This window comes from Coregonus clupeaformis, chromosome 19 (assembly GCF_020615455.1).
Source record: "Coregonus clupeaformis isolate EN_2021a chromosome 19, ASM2061545v1, whole genome shotgun sequence".
Lineage (NCBI taxonomy): Eukaryota > Metazoa > Chordata > Actinopteri > Salmoniformes > Salmonidae > Coregonus > Coregonus clupeaformis.
Genome location: NC_059210.1, coordinates 57818347 through 57833079, shown reverse-complemented (window position 1 = coordinate 57833079; position 14733 = coordinate 57818347). Strand labels below are relative to the sequence as shown.

Sequence of the window (14733 nt, the reverse complement as noted above, 5' to 3'; positions counted from 1 at the left end):
GTAACACCACCTATGGCTATGGTAACACCTCTTATGGTAACACCTCCTATGGCTACGGTAACACCTCATCTGGCTACGGTAACACCTTCTCTGGCTATGGTAACACCTCCTATGGCTAATGTAACACCTCCTCTGGCTATGGTAACACCTCCTATGGTAGCACCTCCTATGGCTATGGTAACACCTCCTATGGCTATTGTAACACCTACTATGGCTATGGTAACACCTCCTATGGTAACACCATCTATGGTTATTGTAACACCTCCTCTGGCTAGGGTAAAACCTCCTATGGTAGCACCTCTTATGTCTATGGTAACACCTCATATGGTAAAACCTCCTATGGCTATGGTAACACCAACTATGGTAACACTTCCTCTGGCTATGGTAAAACCTCCTATGGTAGCACCTCCTATGTCTATGGTAACACCTCCGATGGCTATGGTAACACCACCTATGGTAACACCACCTATGGCTATAGTAACACATCCTATGGTAACACCACCTATGGCTATGGTAACACCTATGGTAACACCACCTATGGCTATGGTAACACCTCCTATGGCTATGGTAACACCACATATGGCAACACCTCCTATGGCTATTATAACATCTCATATGGCTATGGTAACACCACCTATGGCTATGTTAACACCTGCTATGGTAACACCACCTATGGTAGCACCTCCTATGGTAACACCACCTATGGCTATGGTAACACCTACTATGGCTATGGTAACACCTCCTATTGCTATGGCTATGTTAACTCCTATGGTAACACCACCTATGGCTATGGTAACACCACCTATGGCTATTGTGACACCTCATCTGGCTATGGTAACACCTTCTATGGCTATGGTAACCACCTATGGTAACACCTCCTATGGTAACACCTCCTATGGCTATGGTAACACATGCTATGGTAACACCACCTATGGTAACAACACTTTTGGCTATGGTAACACCTCCTGTGGCTATGGTAGCACCTCCTATGGTAACACCACCTATGTCTATGGCAACACCTCCTATGGCTATGGTAACTCCACCTATGGCTATGGTAACACCTCTTCTGGCTATGGTAACTACTCCTATGGCTATGGTAACACCTCCTATGGTAACACCTCCTATGGCTATGGTAACACCTCATGTGGCTATGGTACCACCTCATATGGCAACACCACCTATGGCAACACCACCTATGGCTATGGTAACACCTCCTATGGTAAAACCACCTATGGCTATGGTAACACCACATATGGTAACACCTCCTATGGCTATTGTAACACCTCCTATGGCTATAGTAACACCCACTATGGCTATGGTAACACCTCATATGGTAACACCATCTATGGCAACACCACCTATGGCTATGGAAACATCTCCTATGGTAACACCTCCTATGGCTATGGTAACATCACCTATGGTAACACCACCTATGGCTATGGTAACACCACCTATGGCTATGGTAACACCTACTATGGCTATGGTAACACCTTCTATTGCTATGGCTATGGTAACACCTATGGCAACACCGGCTATGGTAACACCACCTATGGCTATGGTAACCCCCTATGGTAACACCTCCTATGGTAACACCACTTATGGCTATGGTAACTCCACCTATGGCTATGGAAACACATGCTATGGTAACACCACCTATGGTAACACCTCCTGTAGCTATGGTAACATCTCCTGTGGCTATGGTAACACCACCTATGGCTATGGTAACTCCACCTATGGCTATGGAAACACATGCTATGGTAACACCACCTATGGTAACACCTCCTGTAGCTATGGCTACACCTCCTATGGCTATGGTAACACCTGCTATGGTAACACCACCTATGGCTATAGTAACACCTCCTGTGGCTATGGTAACACCTCATGTGGCTATGGTAACACCTCATGTGGCTATGTTAACACCACATATGGTAACACCTCCTATGGCTATTGTAAAACCTCCTATGGCTATGGTAACACCTTCTATTGCTATGGCTATGGTAACACCTATGTCAACACCTGCTATGGTAACACCACCTATGGTAACACCTCCTATGGTAACACCACCTATGGCTATGGTAACACCTACTATGGCTATGGTAACACCTTCTATTGCTATGGCTAAGGTAACACCTATGGTAACACCGGCTATGGTAACACCACCTATGGCTATTGTAACACCTCCTCTGGCTATGGTAACTCCTCCTATGGCTATGGTAACACCTCCTATGGTAACACCTCCTATGGCTATGGTAACACCTCCTATGGCTATGGTAACTCCACCTATGGCTATGGTAACACCACCTATGGTAACACCTCCTGTGGCTATGGTAACACCTCCTGTGGCTATGGTAACACCACCTATGGCAACACTTCCTCTGGCTATAGTAACACCCTTCATGGCTATGGTAACACTTCATATGGCAACACAGCCTATGGCAACACCACCTATGGCTATGGTAACACCACCTATGGTTATGGTAACACAACATATGGTAACACCTCCTATGGCTATTGTAACACCTCATATGGCTATAGTAATACCCACTATGGCTATGGTAACACCCCATATGGTAACACCATCTATGGCTATGGTAACACCTCTTATGGTAACACCAACTATGGTTATTGTAACACCTCCTCTGGCTAGGGTAAAACCTCCTATGGTAACACCAACTATGGTTATTGTAACACCTCCTCTGGCTAGGGTAAAACCTCCTATGGTAGCACCTCATATGGTAAAACCTCCTATGGCTATGGTAACACCACCTATGGTAACACCTCCTATGGTAACACCTCCTCTGGCTATGGTAAAACCTCCTATGGTAGCACCTCCTATGGCTATGGTAACACCACCTATGGTAACACCTCCTATGGTAACACCACCTATGACTATAGTAACACATATTATGGTAACACCACCTATGGCTATGGTAACACCTCCTATTGCTATGGCTATGGTAACACCTATGGTAACACCACCTATGGCTATGGTAACACCTCCTATGGCTATGGTAACTCCTCCTCTGGCTATGGTAACACCTCCTATGGTAACACCTCCTATGGCTATGGTAACACTTCCTATGGCTATGGTAACTCATGCTATGGTAACACCACCTATGGTAACACCTCCTATGTCTATGGTAACACCTCCTATGGTAACACCTCCTATGGCTATGGTAACACCTCTTATGGTAACACCTCCTATGGCTATTGTAACACCTACTATGGCTATGGTAACACCTCCTATGGTAACACCACCTATGGTTATTGTAACACCTCCTCTGGCTAGGGTAAAACCTCCTATGGTAGCACCTCATATGGTAAAACCTCCTATGGCTATGGTAACACCACCTATGGTAACACCTCCTATGGTAACACCTCCTATGGTAACACCTCCTCTGGCTATGGTAACACCACCTATGGTAACACCTCCTATGGCTATGGTAACACCTCCTATGTTAACACCACCTATGGCTATAGTAACACATCCTATGGTAACACCACCTATGGCTATGGTAACACCTCATATTGCTATGGCTATGGTAACACCTATGGTAACACCACCTATGGCTATGGTAACACCTCCTATGGCTATGGTAACACCACATATGGCAACACCTCCTATGGCTATTATAACATCTCCTATGGCTATGGTAACACCACCTATGGCTATGTTAACACCTGCTATGGTAACACCACCTATGGTAGCACCTCCTATGGTAACACCACCTATGGCTATGGTAACACCTACTATGGCTATGGTAACACCTCCTATTGTTATGGCTATGTTAACTCCTATGGTAACACCACCTATGGCTATGGTAACACCACCTATGGCTATGGTAACACCACCTATGGCTATGGTAACCACCTATGGTAACACCTCCTATGGCTATGGTAACACATGCTATGGTAACAACACTTTTGGCTATGGTAACACCACCTGTGGCTATGGTAGCACCTCCTATGGTAACACCACCTATGTATATGGCAACACCTCCTATGGCTATGGTAACTCTACCTATAGCTATGGTAACACCTGCTATGGAAACACCACCTATGGTAACAATACCTCTGGCTACGGTAACACCTCATGTGGCTATGGCATCACCTCCTGTGGCTATGGTAACACCTCCTGTGGCTATGGTAACACCTCAAGTGGCTTTGGTAACACCTCCAATGGCTATGGTAACTCCACCTATGGCTATGGTAACACCTGCTATGGTAACACCACTTATGGCTATAGTAACACCTCCTGTGGCTATGGTAACACCTCTAATGGCTATGTTAACACCACATATGGTAACACCTCCTATGGCTATTGTAACACCTCCTATGGCTATGGTAACACCTCCCATGGTAACACCACCTATGGCTATGGAAACACCTACTATGGCTATAGTAACACCTCCTATTGCTATGGCTATGGTAACACCTATTGTAACACCACTTATGGCTATTGTAACACCTCCTCTGGAAACACCTCCTATGGCTATGGTAACACCTCCTATGGTAACACCTCCTATGGCTATGCTAACACCACCTATGGCCATGGTAACACCTACTATGGATATGGTAACACCTCTTATGGCTATGTTAACACCACATATGGTAACACCTCCTATGGCTATTGTAACACCACCTACGGCTATTGTAACACCTCCTATGGCTATGGTAACCACCTATGGTAACACCTCCTATGGCTATGGTAACACCTCCTATTGCTATGGCTATGGTAATACCTATGGTAACACCACCTATGGCTATGGTAACACCTCCTATGGCTATGGTAACCACCTATGGTAACACCTCCTATGGCTATGGTAACACCTCCTATGGCTATGGTAACTCCACCTATGGCTATGGTAACACCACCTATGGTAACAACACTTTTGGCTATGGTAACACTTCCTGTGGCTATGGTATCACCTCCTGTGGCTATGGTAACACCACCTGTGGCTATGGTAGCACCTCCTATGGTAACACCACCTATGTCTATGGCAACACCTCCTATGGCTATGGTAGCCATAGGTAACTCCACCTATGGCTATGGTAACACCTGCTATGGTAACACCACCTATGGTAACAATACCTGTGGCTATGGTAACACCTCCTGTGGCTATGGTAACACCTCCTGTGGCTATGGTAACACCTCCTGTGGCTATGGTAAAACCTCAAGTGGCTATGGTAACACCTCCTATGGCTATGGTAACACCACATATGTCTATGGTAACACCTGCTATGGTAACACCACCTATGGTAGCACCTCCTATGTCTATGGTAACACCTCCTATGGTAACACCTTCCATGGTAACACCTCCTGTGTCTATGGTAACACCTCAAGTGGCTATGGTAACACCTCCAATGGCAATGGTAACTCCACCTATGGCTTAGGTAACACTTGCTATGTTAACACCACCGATGGCTATAGTAACACCTCCTGTGGCTATGGTAACACCTCTTATGGCTATGTTAACACCACATATGGTAACACCTCCTATGGCTATTGTAACACCTCCTATGGCTATCGTAACACCTCCCATGGTAACACCACCTATGGCTATGGAAACACCTCCTATGGCTATGGTAACACCTCCCATGGTAACACCACCTATGGCTATGGAAACACCTACTATGGCTATGGTAACACCTCCTATGGCTATGGTAACACCTATTGTAACACCACCTATGGCTATTGTAACACCTCCTCTGGAAACACCTCCTATGGCTATGGTAACACCTCCTATGGTAACACCTCCTATGGCTATGGTAACACAACCTATGGCTATGGTAACACCACCTACGGCTATTGTAACATCTCCTATGGCTATGGTAACCACCTATGGTAACACCTCCTATGGTAACGCCTACTATGGCTATGGTAACACCTCCTATTGCTATGGCTATGGTAATACCTATGGTAACACCACCTATGGCTATGGTAACACCACCTACAGCTATTGTAACACCTCCTATGGCTATGGTAACCACCTATGGTAACACCTCCTATGGCTATGGTAACACCTCCTATGGCTATGGTAACTCCACCTATGGCTATGTTAACACATGCTATGGTAACACCACCTATGGTAACAACACTTTTGGCTATGGTAACACCTCCTGTGGCTATGGTATCATCTCCTGTGGCTATGGTAACACCACCTGTGGCTATGGTAGCACCTCCTATGGTAACACCACCTATGTCTATGGCAACACCTCCTATGGCTATGGTAACACCTCCTATGGCTATGGTAACACCACCTATGTCTATGGCAACACCTCCTATGGCTATGGTAACTCCACCTATGGCTATGGTAACACCTGCTATGGTAACACCACCTATGGTAACAATACCTCTGGCTATGGTAACACCTCCTGTGGCTATGGTAACACCTCAAGTGGCTATGGTAACACCACATATGGCAATGGTAACACCTGCTATGGTAACACCACCTATGGTAGCACCTCCTATGTCTATGGTAACACCTCCTATGGTAACACCACCTATGGCTATGGTAACACCTCCTATTGCTATGGCTATGGTAACACCTATGGTAACACCACCTATGGCTATGGTAACACATCCTCTGGCAACACCTCCTCTGGCAACACCCCCTATGGCTATGGAAACACCTTCCATGGTAACACCACCTATGGCTATGGTAACACCTACTATGGCTATGGTAACACCTCCTATTGCTATGGCTATGGTAACACCTATGGTAACACCACCTATGGCTATTGTAACACCTCCTATGGTAACACCTCCTGTGGCTATGGTAATACCTCCTGTGGCTATGGTAACTTCACCTATGGCTATGGTAACACCTGCTATGGTAACACCACCTATGGTAACAACACCTCTGGCTATGGTAACACCTCCTGTGGCTATGGTAACACCTCCTATGGTAACACCTCCTGTGGCTATGTTAGCACCTCCTATGGTAACTCCTCCTATGGTAACTCCTCCTATGACTACCCTTTTCAAAATAAATTATATGTGCATGCATATGCATAATGCACAATGCAATATAACCTATTAACGCTCCTATGTCGTGCATAATAATAAAGCATTATGCATATGCGCTTATAATGAATTCTGTATTTTGTCTACTTTGTTTTGTCTTGATGTTCATATTGTGGTGGTAGTGGATGGCAGTGTGTTTTCTTCGATGTGCTCAGGGTCTCTCTGGACACTGGGGACAGACCACCACGCAACTCACTGTGGAAAGAGAGAGGGTTCAACCAAAAATCTATGAATTTACACACACACAACAAACACCACATGCGCTCAAAGTAAAACGTTTGACACCTTACCCTTTTGGTGTGGCACTGCATTGTGCAACCTGGGAGGAGTCATCTAGAAATTGAACAAAAAATGAAAATATATTATATTCTCCTACAGTTCTGAAGGTGACTTGATTGAATACAGTATGAATATAATAATGCGCCGGTGGATACTTTTTTCTCACAGCTATGTAAAGAAAGTGGATGTTATAAAGTTTTTACCTTTGTTCTGAGCGATGTTCTGAGTGATGTTCTGAGTGATGTTGATGTTACCTCTTACTTCATTATTGCTGATCACTGGGGCACATAGAGAGCTTCCGCCCTCAGCTGTGAGGGAAGACTGTGGATTGTAGGCTGGGGAGACTGTGGATTGTAGGCTGGGGAGACTGCGGATTGTTGGCTGGGGAGACTGGGGATTGTTGGCTGGAGAGACTGGGGATTGTAGGCTGGGGAGACTGGGGATTGTTGGCTGGAGAAACTGAGGATTATTGGCTGGGGAGACTGGGGATTGTAGGCTGGGGAGACTAGGAGAGACAGAGAGAGAGAGGTAACACTGGCCCGTGTGTCCTCACCCTAGTACTACAACACAAGGGAAAACTGACTTGAACCATATCAGGGAAATTGGTCTCACCTTTGTTGACAGGGCGTTTCTCCACTGTTGCCCTCTCCTATCCTCCCTTCAGTGTAATCCTTTTTTCTTCGCCAAGACAAACTTTTCTTTTTGGAGAAAGTGGTAGTGTCCCTCTCTTCTCTCCTCCTTTTGGAGCAATTGCTCCCCATCTCTTTCTGTTAAGTCTCAATCTATGGAACATGAGTGAACTCATGAGAACATATTTTGGTATTCTTCAGAACTCCAAATGTCTAAAACGCCAAATGTATACTAAACCTTACCAACTTAAAGACAATTGCCGTTACCTAGAAAACAGTTACAAATATATTTTACTCTTATGTATTTCAAATCCATTCGAGTTTGAAAAATTGTCAAGAACACTTGACTTTCTGTTCCTCCATATCAGTAGCACCTGATTAAGGTGAAACTAAATATTTGGTTACAACAAAGATTTACTTCAGAAGTTACTCTAAAACAAATCTAATATATTGTAATTATTGAAAGAAGATCCTTACCTTTCTGGTAATAGAAATTTACTGCGGCGTGACTGTCATGTTATTGTGTGTGTGTCTGAGAGAGACAAAGAAAGAAAGAGAGCGTGAGTGAGCATGAAAGAGAAAGAGAACCCCTCCTTCCTGGTATGTTGTTATCTTAGACTCAGGGGCCAGTAGGAGTGTCAGCAAAAATCTCTACAAAGATAAGAGCCGTTCTCAGAAAGTTCCCAATAGTATAGAGTTCCAGATGGCCCATTGTTTGGCTAGTGCACTTTTTATTCTATTTGATGTCTTTTAAGTGTGCACATATTATTTCTCTGGGTAGAAAACACTGTTCCTTTTCCAACATTCACTGTTTTTCTATGTATACAACACACATTTTCTCAGTATACACTTGAGCAGTGTTGCCAACTTAGCGACTTTGTCGCTATATTTAGCGAGTATTCAGACCCCTCTAGCGACACATTTTTTTTAAAAGCGACTAGCGACAAATCTAGCGACTTTTTCTGGTGTTATTGGAGACTCTGACGTGAAAGCACGTATCGTTCTTACTCTTCTCAACGAGCAGCGGGTGCTGCCGTGGGACCCACCCACGTCCCAAAGCACTCACAGGCGGCCCAGTACTCACGCAGCAGTCCCTCCCATCTGCAGTCAGGGCAGGAGATGTTCACCCCTCCGCGTCCAGACTGCAAATGAATCGCGCATGCGGGAAGCCACCGCTGGCTGATCCCGCCCTGGCTTACATTCAGGGCGTGATGTAAATGTAAAATATACTTTGTCTAAAATAAATCACTGCATTTGACTCACACAGCCTCAGTCACTTACTCACCTCGTCCACTGTGTGTGTGTCTCTCTGTGACATAAGCTAAACATCTAGCTGGCTAGCTCATCATGTCTCAGTCTCAACTGTACATAAAAAAATACAGAAAGGAGTGGGAATCAAACCCTAAATTCAAAGGCTGGTTGAAACCGTTTATTGGAGATGATACACGGGCATACTGCCTGTATTGTAAGCTTGATTTCTACGCCAAACTTAGTGATGTAAAAAAACACACGACAACTCAAAAACATACTCAAAAGGCAAAGCCAATTATGCAAATTAGGTGATGACGTCGTTTAGCGACTTTTAGGACAGCCAATAGCTACTTTCCTTACTGAGGAGTTGGCAACACTGCAACCTAACTGCAGACACACTGGATGCCCCTTACCGAAGTGTTATTTCCTGTTACAACAACACACCTACTCTCCTCTCAACCCCAGACAGTCGCCATGCAATTTCTTTCCCCAAAAGCTCTCTTACACAGGCAGTATTCACATTTCCTCTAACTCAAGTTCTAATTTACATTTCCAATTCCTAATCAAATTAAAGTTAACAGCACACACTCACACACTAAAGTAAAAAAATAACATCCAACATATTTAGAGCGGGATAATTTCTCTGTGTGAAATACGTAATCTTTATTTTATAGATCTTAACTTAATTTCTAAGAAGAAACAATAAAAAGGAGAAGAGGAAGTTCCATCAGTAGCTAGGTTATTATCTATGCATAGTCACTTATTACCTCAATTACATTGACTCTGTACCGGTACCCCCTGTATATAGCCTCGTTACTGTTCTTTTTTTTCTTCTATTTTTAATGTTCTTTTTAGTTTTTACTAGTTAGCTTACTAGTTAGCGACACCGTGTGCTAGCTTGCTAATTAGCACAAGGTGTAGCCCCTGCCTCCCGCCTGCAGTGTACCGGAGAAAACCGTGCCCAACAGGCGGGGGCGTGGACACATCTACCGGTGTCGCCCCTGCCTACCGCAAACTACTTTGGTACACAGCAGGCGGGGGCGACACATGGTGTGGCCCCCACCTCCTGTGTACTGGAGTCCTCCTTAGGACTAGCTGGCTAAGCTAGCACACAGTGTCCTGCGCTCCCTTCTGCCTAACACCTTCGGTTGTTAACAGAACTGCTGGAAAACAATGCCCGACAGGCGGGGCGAAATACATTCTACCGGTGTGTACTAGCTACAGCTGGCTACCGTTGTCGCCCCCGCCTCTGAAAGGCTGCGGATGCGGACAGGAGCGGTATGAAAAGCTGCGGGTGCAGGCGGGAGCGGCCCGAGCAGAATGAAGAAATCAGTCCCGGACAGACCTACAGGGCAACATGCTCTGCCCACTGGGGCGTAGTTTACGGAGGGCTCTTTAAAATTAGAGTTTGTAACGCTGGATGGAGTTATTTCACCACCCCAGCATATTCTGTTTCCAGATCAGCCCGGTTGTGACTTTTTTCATCAGCCTGGTCTCATAAACTAGACGTAGCATAGTAAACGTAAATCCAGGAACACTCAAATTAGTATGATATGTCACGTTTGGGATGGTTACATAAGACAGATGGTTATTTGGTCAGGGTGGATGCATGTGTGAATAACGACTACGTCAAACAACCCAAAGGTTGTGAGTTGGAATCTCATCACGGACAACTTTAGGATTTTAGATAATTAGCTTACTACTTTTGAGCTACTTTTCAAATACTTAGCATGTTAGCTAACCCTAACCTTAACCCTTTTAGCTAACCATAACCTTAACCCTTAACCCAAACCCCTAGCCTAGCTAACATTAGCCAGCTAGCTATTGGTAACATATTGTACATTTTGCACATTTGTAACATACTGTACATTTAGCACATTCGTAACATACCATAAGAAACATACCATAACATATCATACTAAATGGTGTATCTCGGATTTACGTTCATAATAATACGAAATGCTCTGAGACAAGGTTGCAGCCAGCCATGCATCGGGTAATTCATCCTCATGAAATAGTTGGATGGAAACCTGGAAAATCAGACTGGACCCGTTTCAAAATGGTAAGAGTCTCTGACTGGACCCCTGTTTCAACATGGTAAGAGTCTCTGACTGGACCCCTGTTTCAACATGGTAAGAGTCTCTGACTGGACCCCTGTTTCAACATGGTAAGATTGCCTTTACATTATTTTCCATTTAGTTTAACTGGGACTATAGGAAATGTAAATATACTGAACAAAAATGTAACGCAACATGTAAAGTGTTGGTCCCATGTTTCATGTGCAGAAATAAAAGATCCCAGAGGTTTTCTTTACACACAAGAAGCTTATTTCTCTCAAATTGTGTGTACACATTTGTTTACATACCTGTTAGTGAGCATTTCTCCTTTGCCAAGATAATCCATCCACCTGACAGGTGTGGGATAGCAAGAAGAGGATTAAACAGCATGATAATTACACAGGTGCACCTTGTGCTGGGGACAATAAAAGGCCACTAAAATGTGCAGTTTTGTCACACAACACAATGCCACAGATGTCCCAAATTTTGAGGGAGCGTGAAATTGGCATGCTGACTGCAGGAATGTCCACCAGAGCGGTTGCCAGAGAATTTAATGTTGATTTCTCTACCATGACCCGCCTCCAACGTAATTTTAGAGAATTTGGCAGTACATCCAATCGGCCTCACAACCGTAGACCATGTGTAACCACGCCAGCCCAGGGGCCTCATGTACAAAGACTTGCGTTGAATTCATACTAAAACATTGCGTATGGACAAAGCCATAAATGTGCGTACGCACCAAAAAAATCTCTGCATACGCAGCATTCCACATACATTCTCTTTGTACATCCCAATCAACGCGAAATTGAGCGCACATGCACGAGCACCACACCACACCCTGTCTCCTCCCTCAATTAAATCAATTTAAATATGGTAATTAGTCCAATTTGGCAAAAGAAACCTGCAAGAACATGGCTAAAGCAAGCAAGAAACGAAATTTAACTGAAAACGAATTAGAGGTGCTACTATCAGAGGTAGAAACAAGAAAAAATATTTTATTTGGAAATCTGTCCTCTGGAATTAATAACAAAAGAAAGAAAAAGAGTGGGCGAGTTTGTCTGATGCCGTCAACGCGGTGGGATCTGAGAGTCGCACCGTAAATGAACTGAAGAAGAAATGGTCAGACATAAAGGTGGAAGTTAAGCGGAGAACTGCTGCGCACCGACAAAGTGTGGGCAGAACAGGCGGTGGTACAGGGACCGATGAACTTGCACCCTTTGATCAGAGAGTTGCCTCTATTGTAGGAGACACGTTAATCTCTGGAATCGTATCCGCTGATGTAGGAGACTCGGATATACTACAGGACTGCCAGCAAGGTGACTCAGATTTATTTCCTTAACTTTGATATACATAGCCAGCCACCGTTTAATTTTAAAATGCATGCAATATAGCAAAAGGTACACCAGAGATTTCACGTATCCACTGCTTTTATTGCAAATGCGTGTACCCATTAATAAGGAACAGACTCAAATTACTGTTAAGATGTGCCTGTGTTTAATTGGACTTAGGAACCGCAGGAACGTCCACTGGCACGCACTCAGAGTCCGCACCACCTGAGCAGCCAGAGCCCATTCAGTCCAGCGTCTCCCGTGTCTCTAATGTTCCCCCCAGTGCTGAAGCCCGTCCATCTGACCGTGTCTTGACGCATGCTGTTCTGGAGTCACAACAACAAATTGTTAGGGCCATTGAAGAAATGAACAGTCACCTTAAAAATGTCACTGACGCACTCACAGAAATAAGCCATTCATTAAAAGAATTGGTCAAAAAATAAACTTTGTCTGAGTACCATTTATATTGTCGCAATTACACGTTGACGGGCCTGAATGGCTTGTTGATTGTGCTGCACATATACTGGTCCTGGGTCAGGGTCCTCTGGCGGTGCCCCCACCTCACCAAGGGGTATGCCATGCCTGTGCGCGACATTGTGCAGCACTCCACAGGCCAGTATGATGCGGCAAACCTTGTCAGGGCGGTATAACAGCATCCCCCCGGTCCTGTCAAGGCAGCGCCACCGACATTTCAGCTGCCCAATCGCCCGCTCCACAACTGACCGAGTGCGGGAATGGGCATCATTGTATCTGCGCTCTCGGTCAGTTTGTGGGTTGGTGAGGGGGGTTAACAGCCACGTCTTTAGTGGATAACCACTGTCTCCTGATGGGCAGTAATAATAATTACAGACACAAACATTTTACTTTTAGATAGAACCATACATTTAAATGCATAACTTACCAAGTAGCCACCCATCGCGCACCCTGCCAGCTTGGAGTCTCATCCCAACCATGCTGTTTGTAAGGATATATGAATCATGGGTTGACCCAGGCCACCTTGCCACAATATTTGTTAGGCGCATTTGTGCATCACATATAATCTGCACATTTATTGAATGGAAATGTTTCCGATTCACATATGCAAATTCGTCTTCAGATGGCGCCTTTATAGCAATATGTGTGCAGTCGATCGCTCCGATTACATTAGGAAAACCGGCTATCGCTGCAAATTGCGCTTTGATGTTTGGCTGGTCACCTGCATCGTATGGGAACGTTATATACCTGGTAGACAAGCGGATGATGCCGTCCCATACAGGTGGCATTGCACGGCTCAAACACGACTGGCTTATTCCTGAGCGGTCTGCCAGTTCTCTTTGGAAAGAACCGGTTGCTAGGAAACCAAGTGTAGTAAGCACCTGTAAAGGAACGGGTAATGCGTGGCTCCTCACTGTCTCTCTTTCCAAATTCGGACCCAACTCAGCGCAGAGCTCCAAGAGTATAGCCCTTGGAAATCTGAAACGGCTGATGAGCCAGTCATCGTCGTGGGCCAGAAAATCACCGTGGTCCCTAAAAACTCGTTCTCTCCGGATTTGTCCATTGAAAATGTCTTCTAATAAAGCCAAAGCTGCCATTGCTAGACGGGTTGTATCAATTTTCACATCCTTTATATATGTTCTTACTTAATTGCATAATTAATAGAATATTCTAATAAGACTCTTGTGACAATAATATGGCAAATCATTTATCAATTACAAATTATAAGCAATATCTGGCAGGTGCGATAGAACAGTTCGTAGTGTAATGTTTGCCACTTCACTTTATTGCCTCTATGAGTCGCCAACGGACAAACATCACAAAAATGTACGTACGCCAGGCCTGAAGTTTACGTGGAAGAACGCACATTCTTACGTTAATTTCACTGTTAGTACATCTGACCGTGAACGTGAAAGCTGGCGTACGCCGTGTTTTCGTGCGTACGCAAGATTGATACATGAGGCCCCAGGACCTCCACATCCGGCTTCTTCACCTGCGGGATCGTCTGAGACCCACCACCCGGACAGCTGATGAAACTGAGGAGTATTTCTGTCTGTGGGTGGGCCTGGCTCCCAAGTGGATTTATTTATTTAACCTTTAATTAGGTCGGGAGTCTGAGACAGTCTATTTTGCAAGGAATTACACATTGAGAAGAAGTTACAGACAAAAAGCTGAGAAGAAATACGATT

General features: G+C 44.7%; 3 protein-coding genes across 3 annotated transcripts; 1 reads left to right on the top strand and 2 right to left on the bottom strand.

Moving 5' to 3' along the window:
* The first annotated feature begins 5018 nt into the window (after window positions 1–5018).
* On the top strand, window positions 5019–6948 carry LOC121551879 (prisilkin-39-like). Its single transcript, XM_045205117.1, has 3 exons — window positions 5019–5586; window positions 5958–6472; window positions 6934–6948. Exons 1-3 carry the CDS (start codon window positions 5019–5021, stop codon window positions 6946–6948), a joined length of 1098 nt encoding a protein of 365 aa, XP_045061052.1.
* Window positions 6949–7313: 365 nt separating this feature from the next.
* Window positions 7314–8078, bottom strand: LOC121551583 (vacuolar protein sorting-associated protein VTA1 homolog). Its single transcript, XM_045205115.1, has 3 exons — window positions 7919–8078; window positions 7510–7811; window positions 7314–7360 (listed from the first exon to the last, which is right to left on the bottom strand). The coding sequence occupies exons 1-3, from the start codon at window positions 8065–8067 to the stop codon at window positions 7314–7316; spliced, it is 498 nt and encodes a 165-aa protein (XP_045061050.1). The 5' UTR covers window positions 8068–8078.
* Window positions 8079–12555: 4477 nt separating this feature from the next.
* Window positions 12556–14219, bottom strand: LOC121551584 (putative nuclease HARBI1). The gene is made up of 3 exons (XM_045205056.1): window positions 13473–14219; window positions 13030–13394; window positions 12556–12897 (listed from the first exon to the last, which is right to left on the bottom strand). Exons 1-2 carry the CDS (start codon window positions 14140–14142, stop codon window positions 13033–13035), a joined length of 1032 nt encoding a protein of 343 aa, XP_045060991.1. The 5' UTR covers window positions 14143–14219; the 3' UTR covers window positions 12556–12897; window positions 13030–13032.
* Between the last annotated feature and the right edge of the window lie 514 nt (window positions 14220–14733).

Coding starts and splice junctions, on each gene's coding strand:
- LOC121551879 (XM_045205117.1), top strand. CDS start 5,019: ATGGTAGCCATAGGTAACTCCACCTATGGCTATGGTAACACCTGCTAT. Junction 5,587..5,957: donor AAACACCTCCTATGGCTATG/GTAACACCTCCC, acceptor CACCACCTACAG/CTATTGTAACACCTCCTATG.
- LOC121551583 (XM_045205115.1), bottom strand. CDS start 8,067: ATGGGGAGCAATTGCTCCAAAAGGAGGAGAGAAGAGAGGGACACTACC. Junction 7,812..7,918: donor GAAACGCCCTGTCAACAAAG/GTGAGACCAATT, acceptor TGTCTCTCCTAG/TCTCCCCAGCCTACAATCCC. Junction 7,361..7,509: donor GAACATCGCTCAGAACAAAG/GTAAAAACTTTA, acceptor TTCAATTTCTAG/ATGACTCCTCCCAGGTTGCA.
- LOC121551584 (XM_045205056.1), bottom strand. CDS start 14,142: ATGGCAGCTTTGGCTTTATTAGAAGACATTTTCAATGGACAAATCCGG. Junction 13,395..13,472: donor GCGCGATGGGTGGCTACTTG/GTAAGTTATGCA, acceptor ACTGCCCATCAG/GAGACAGTGGTTATCCACTA.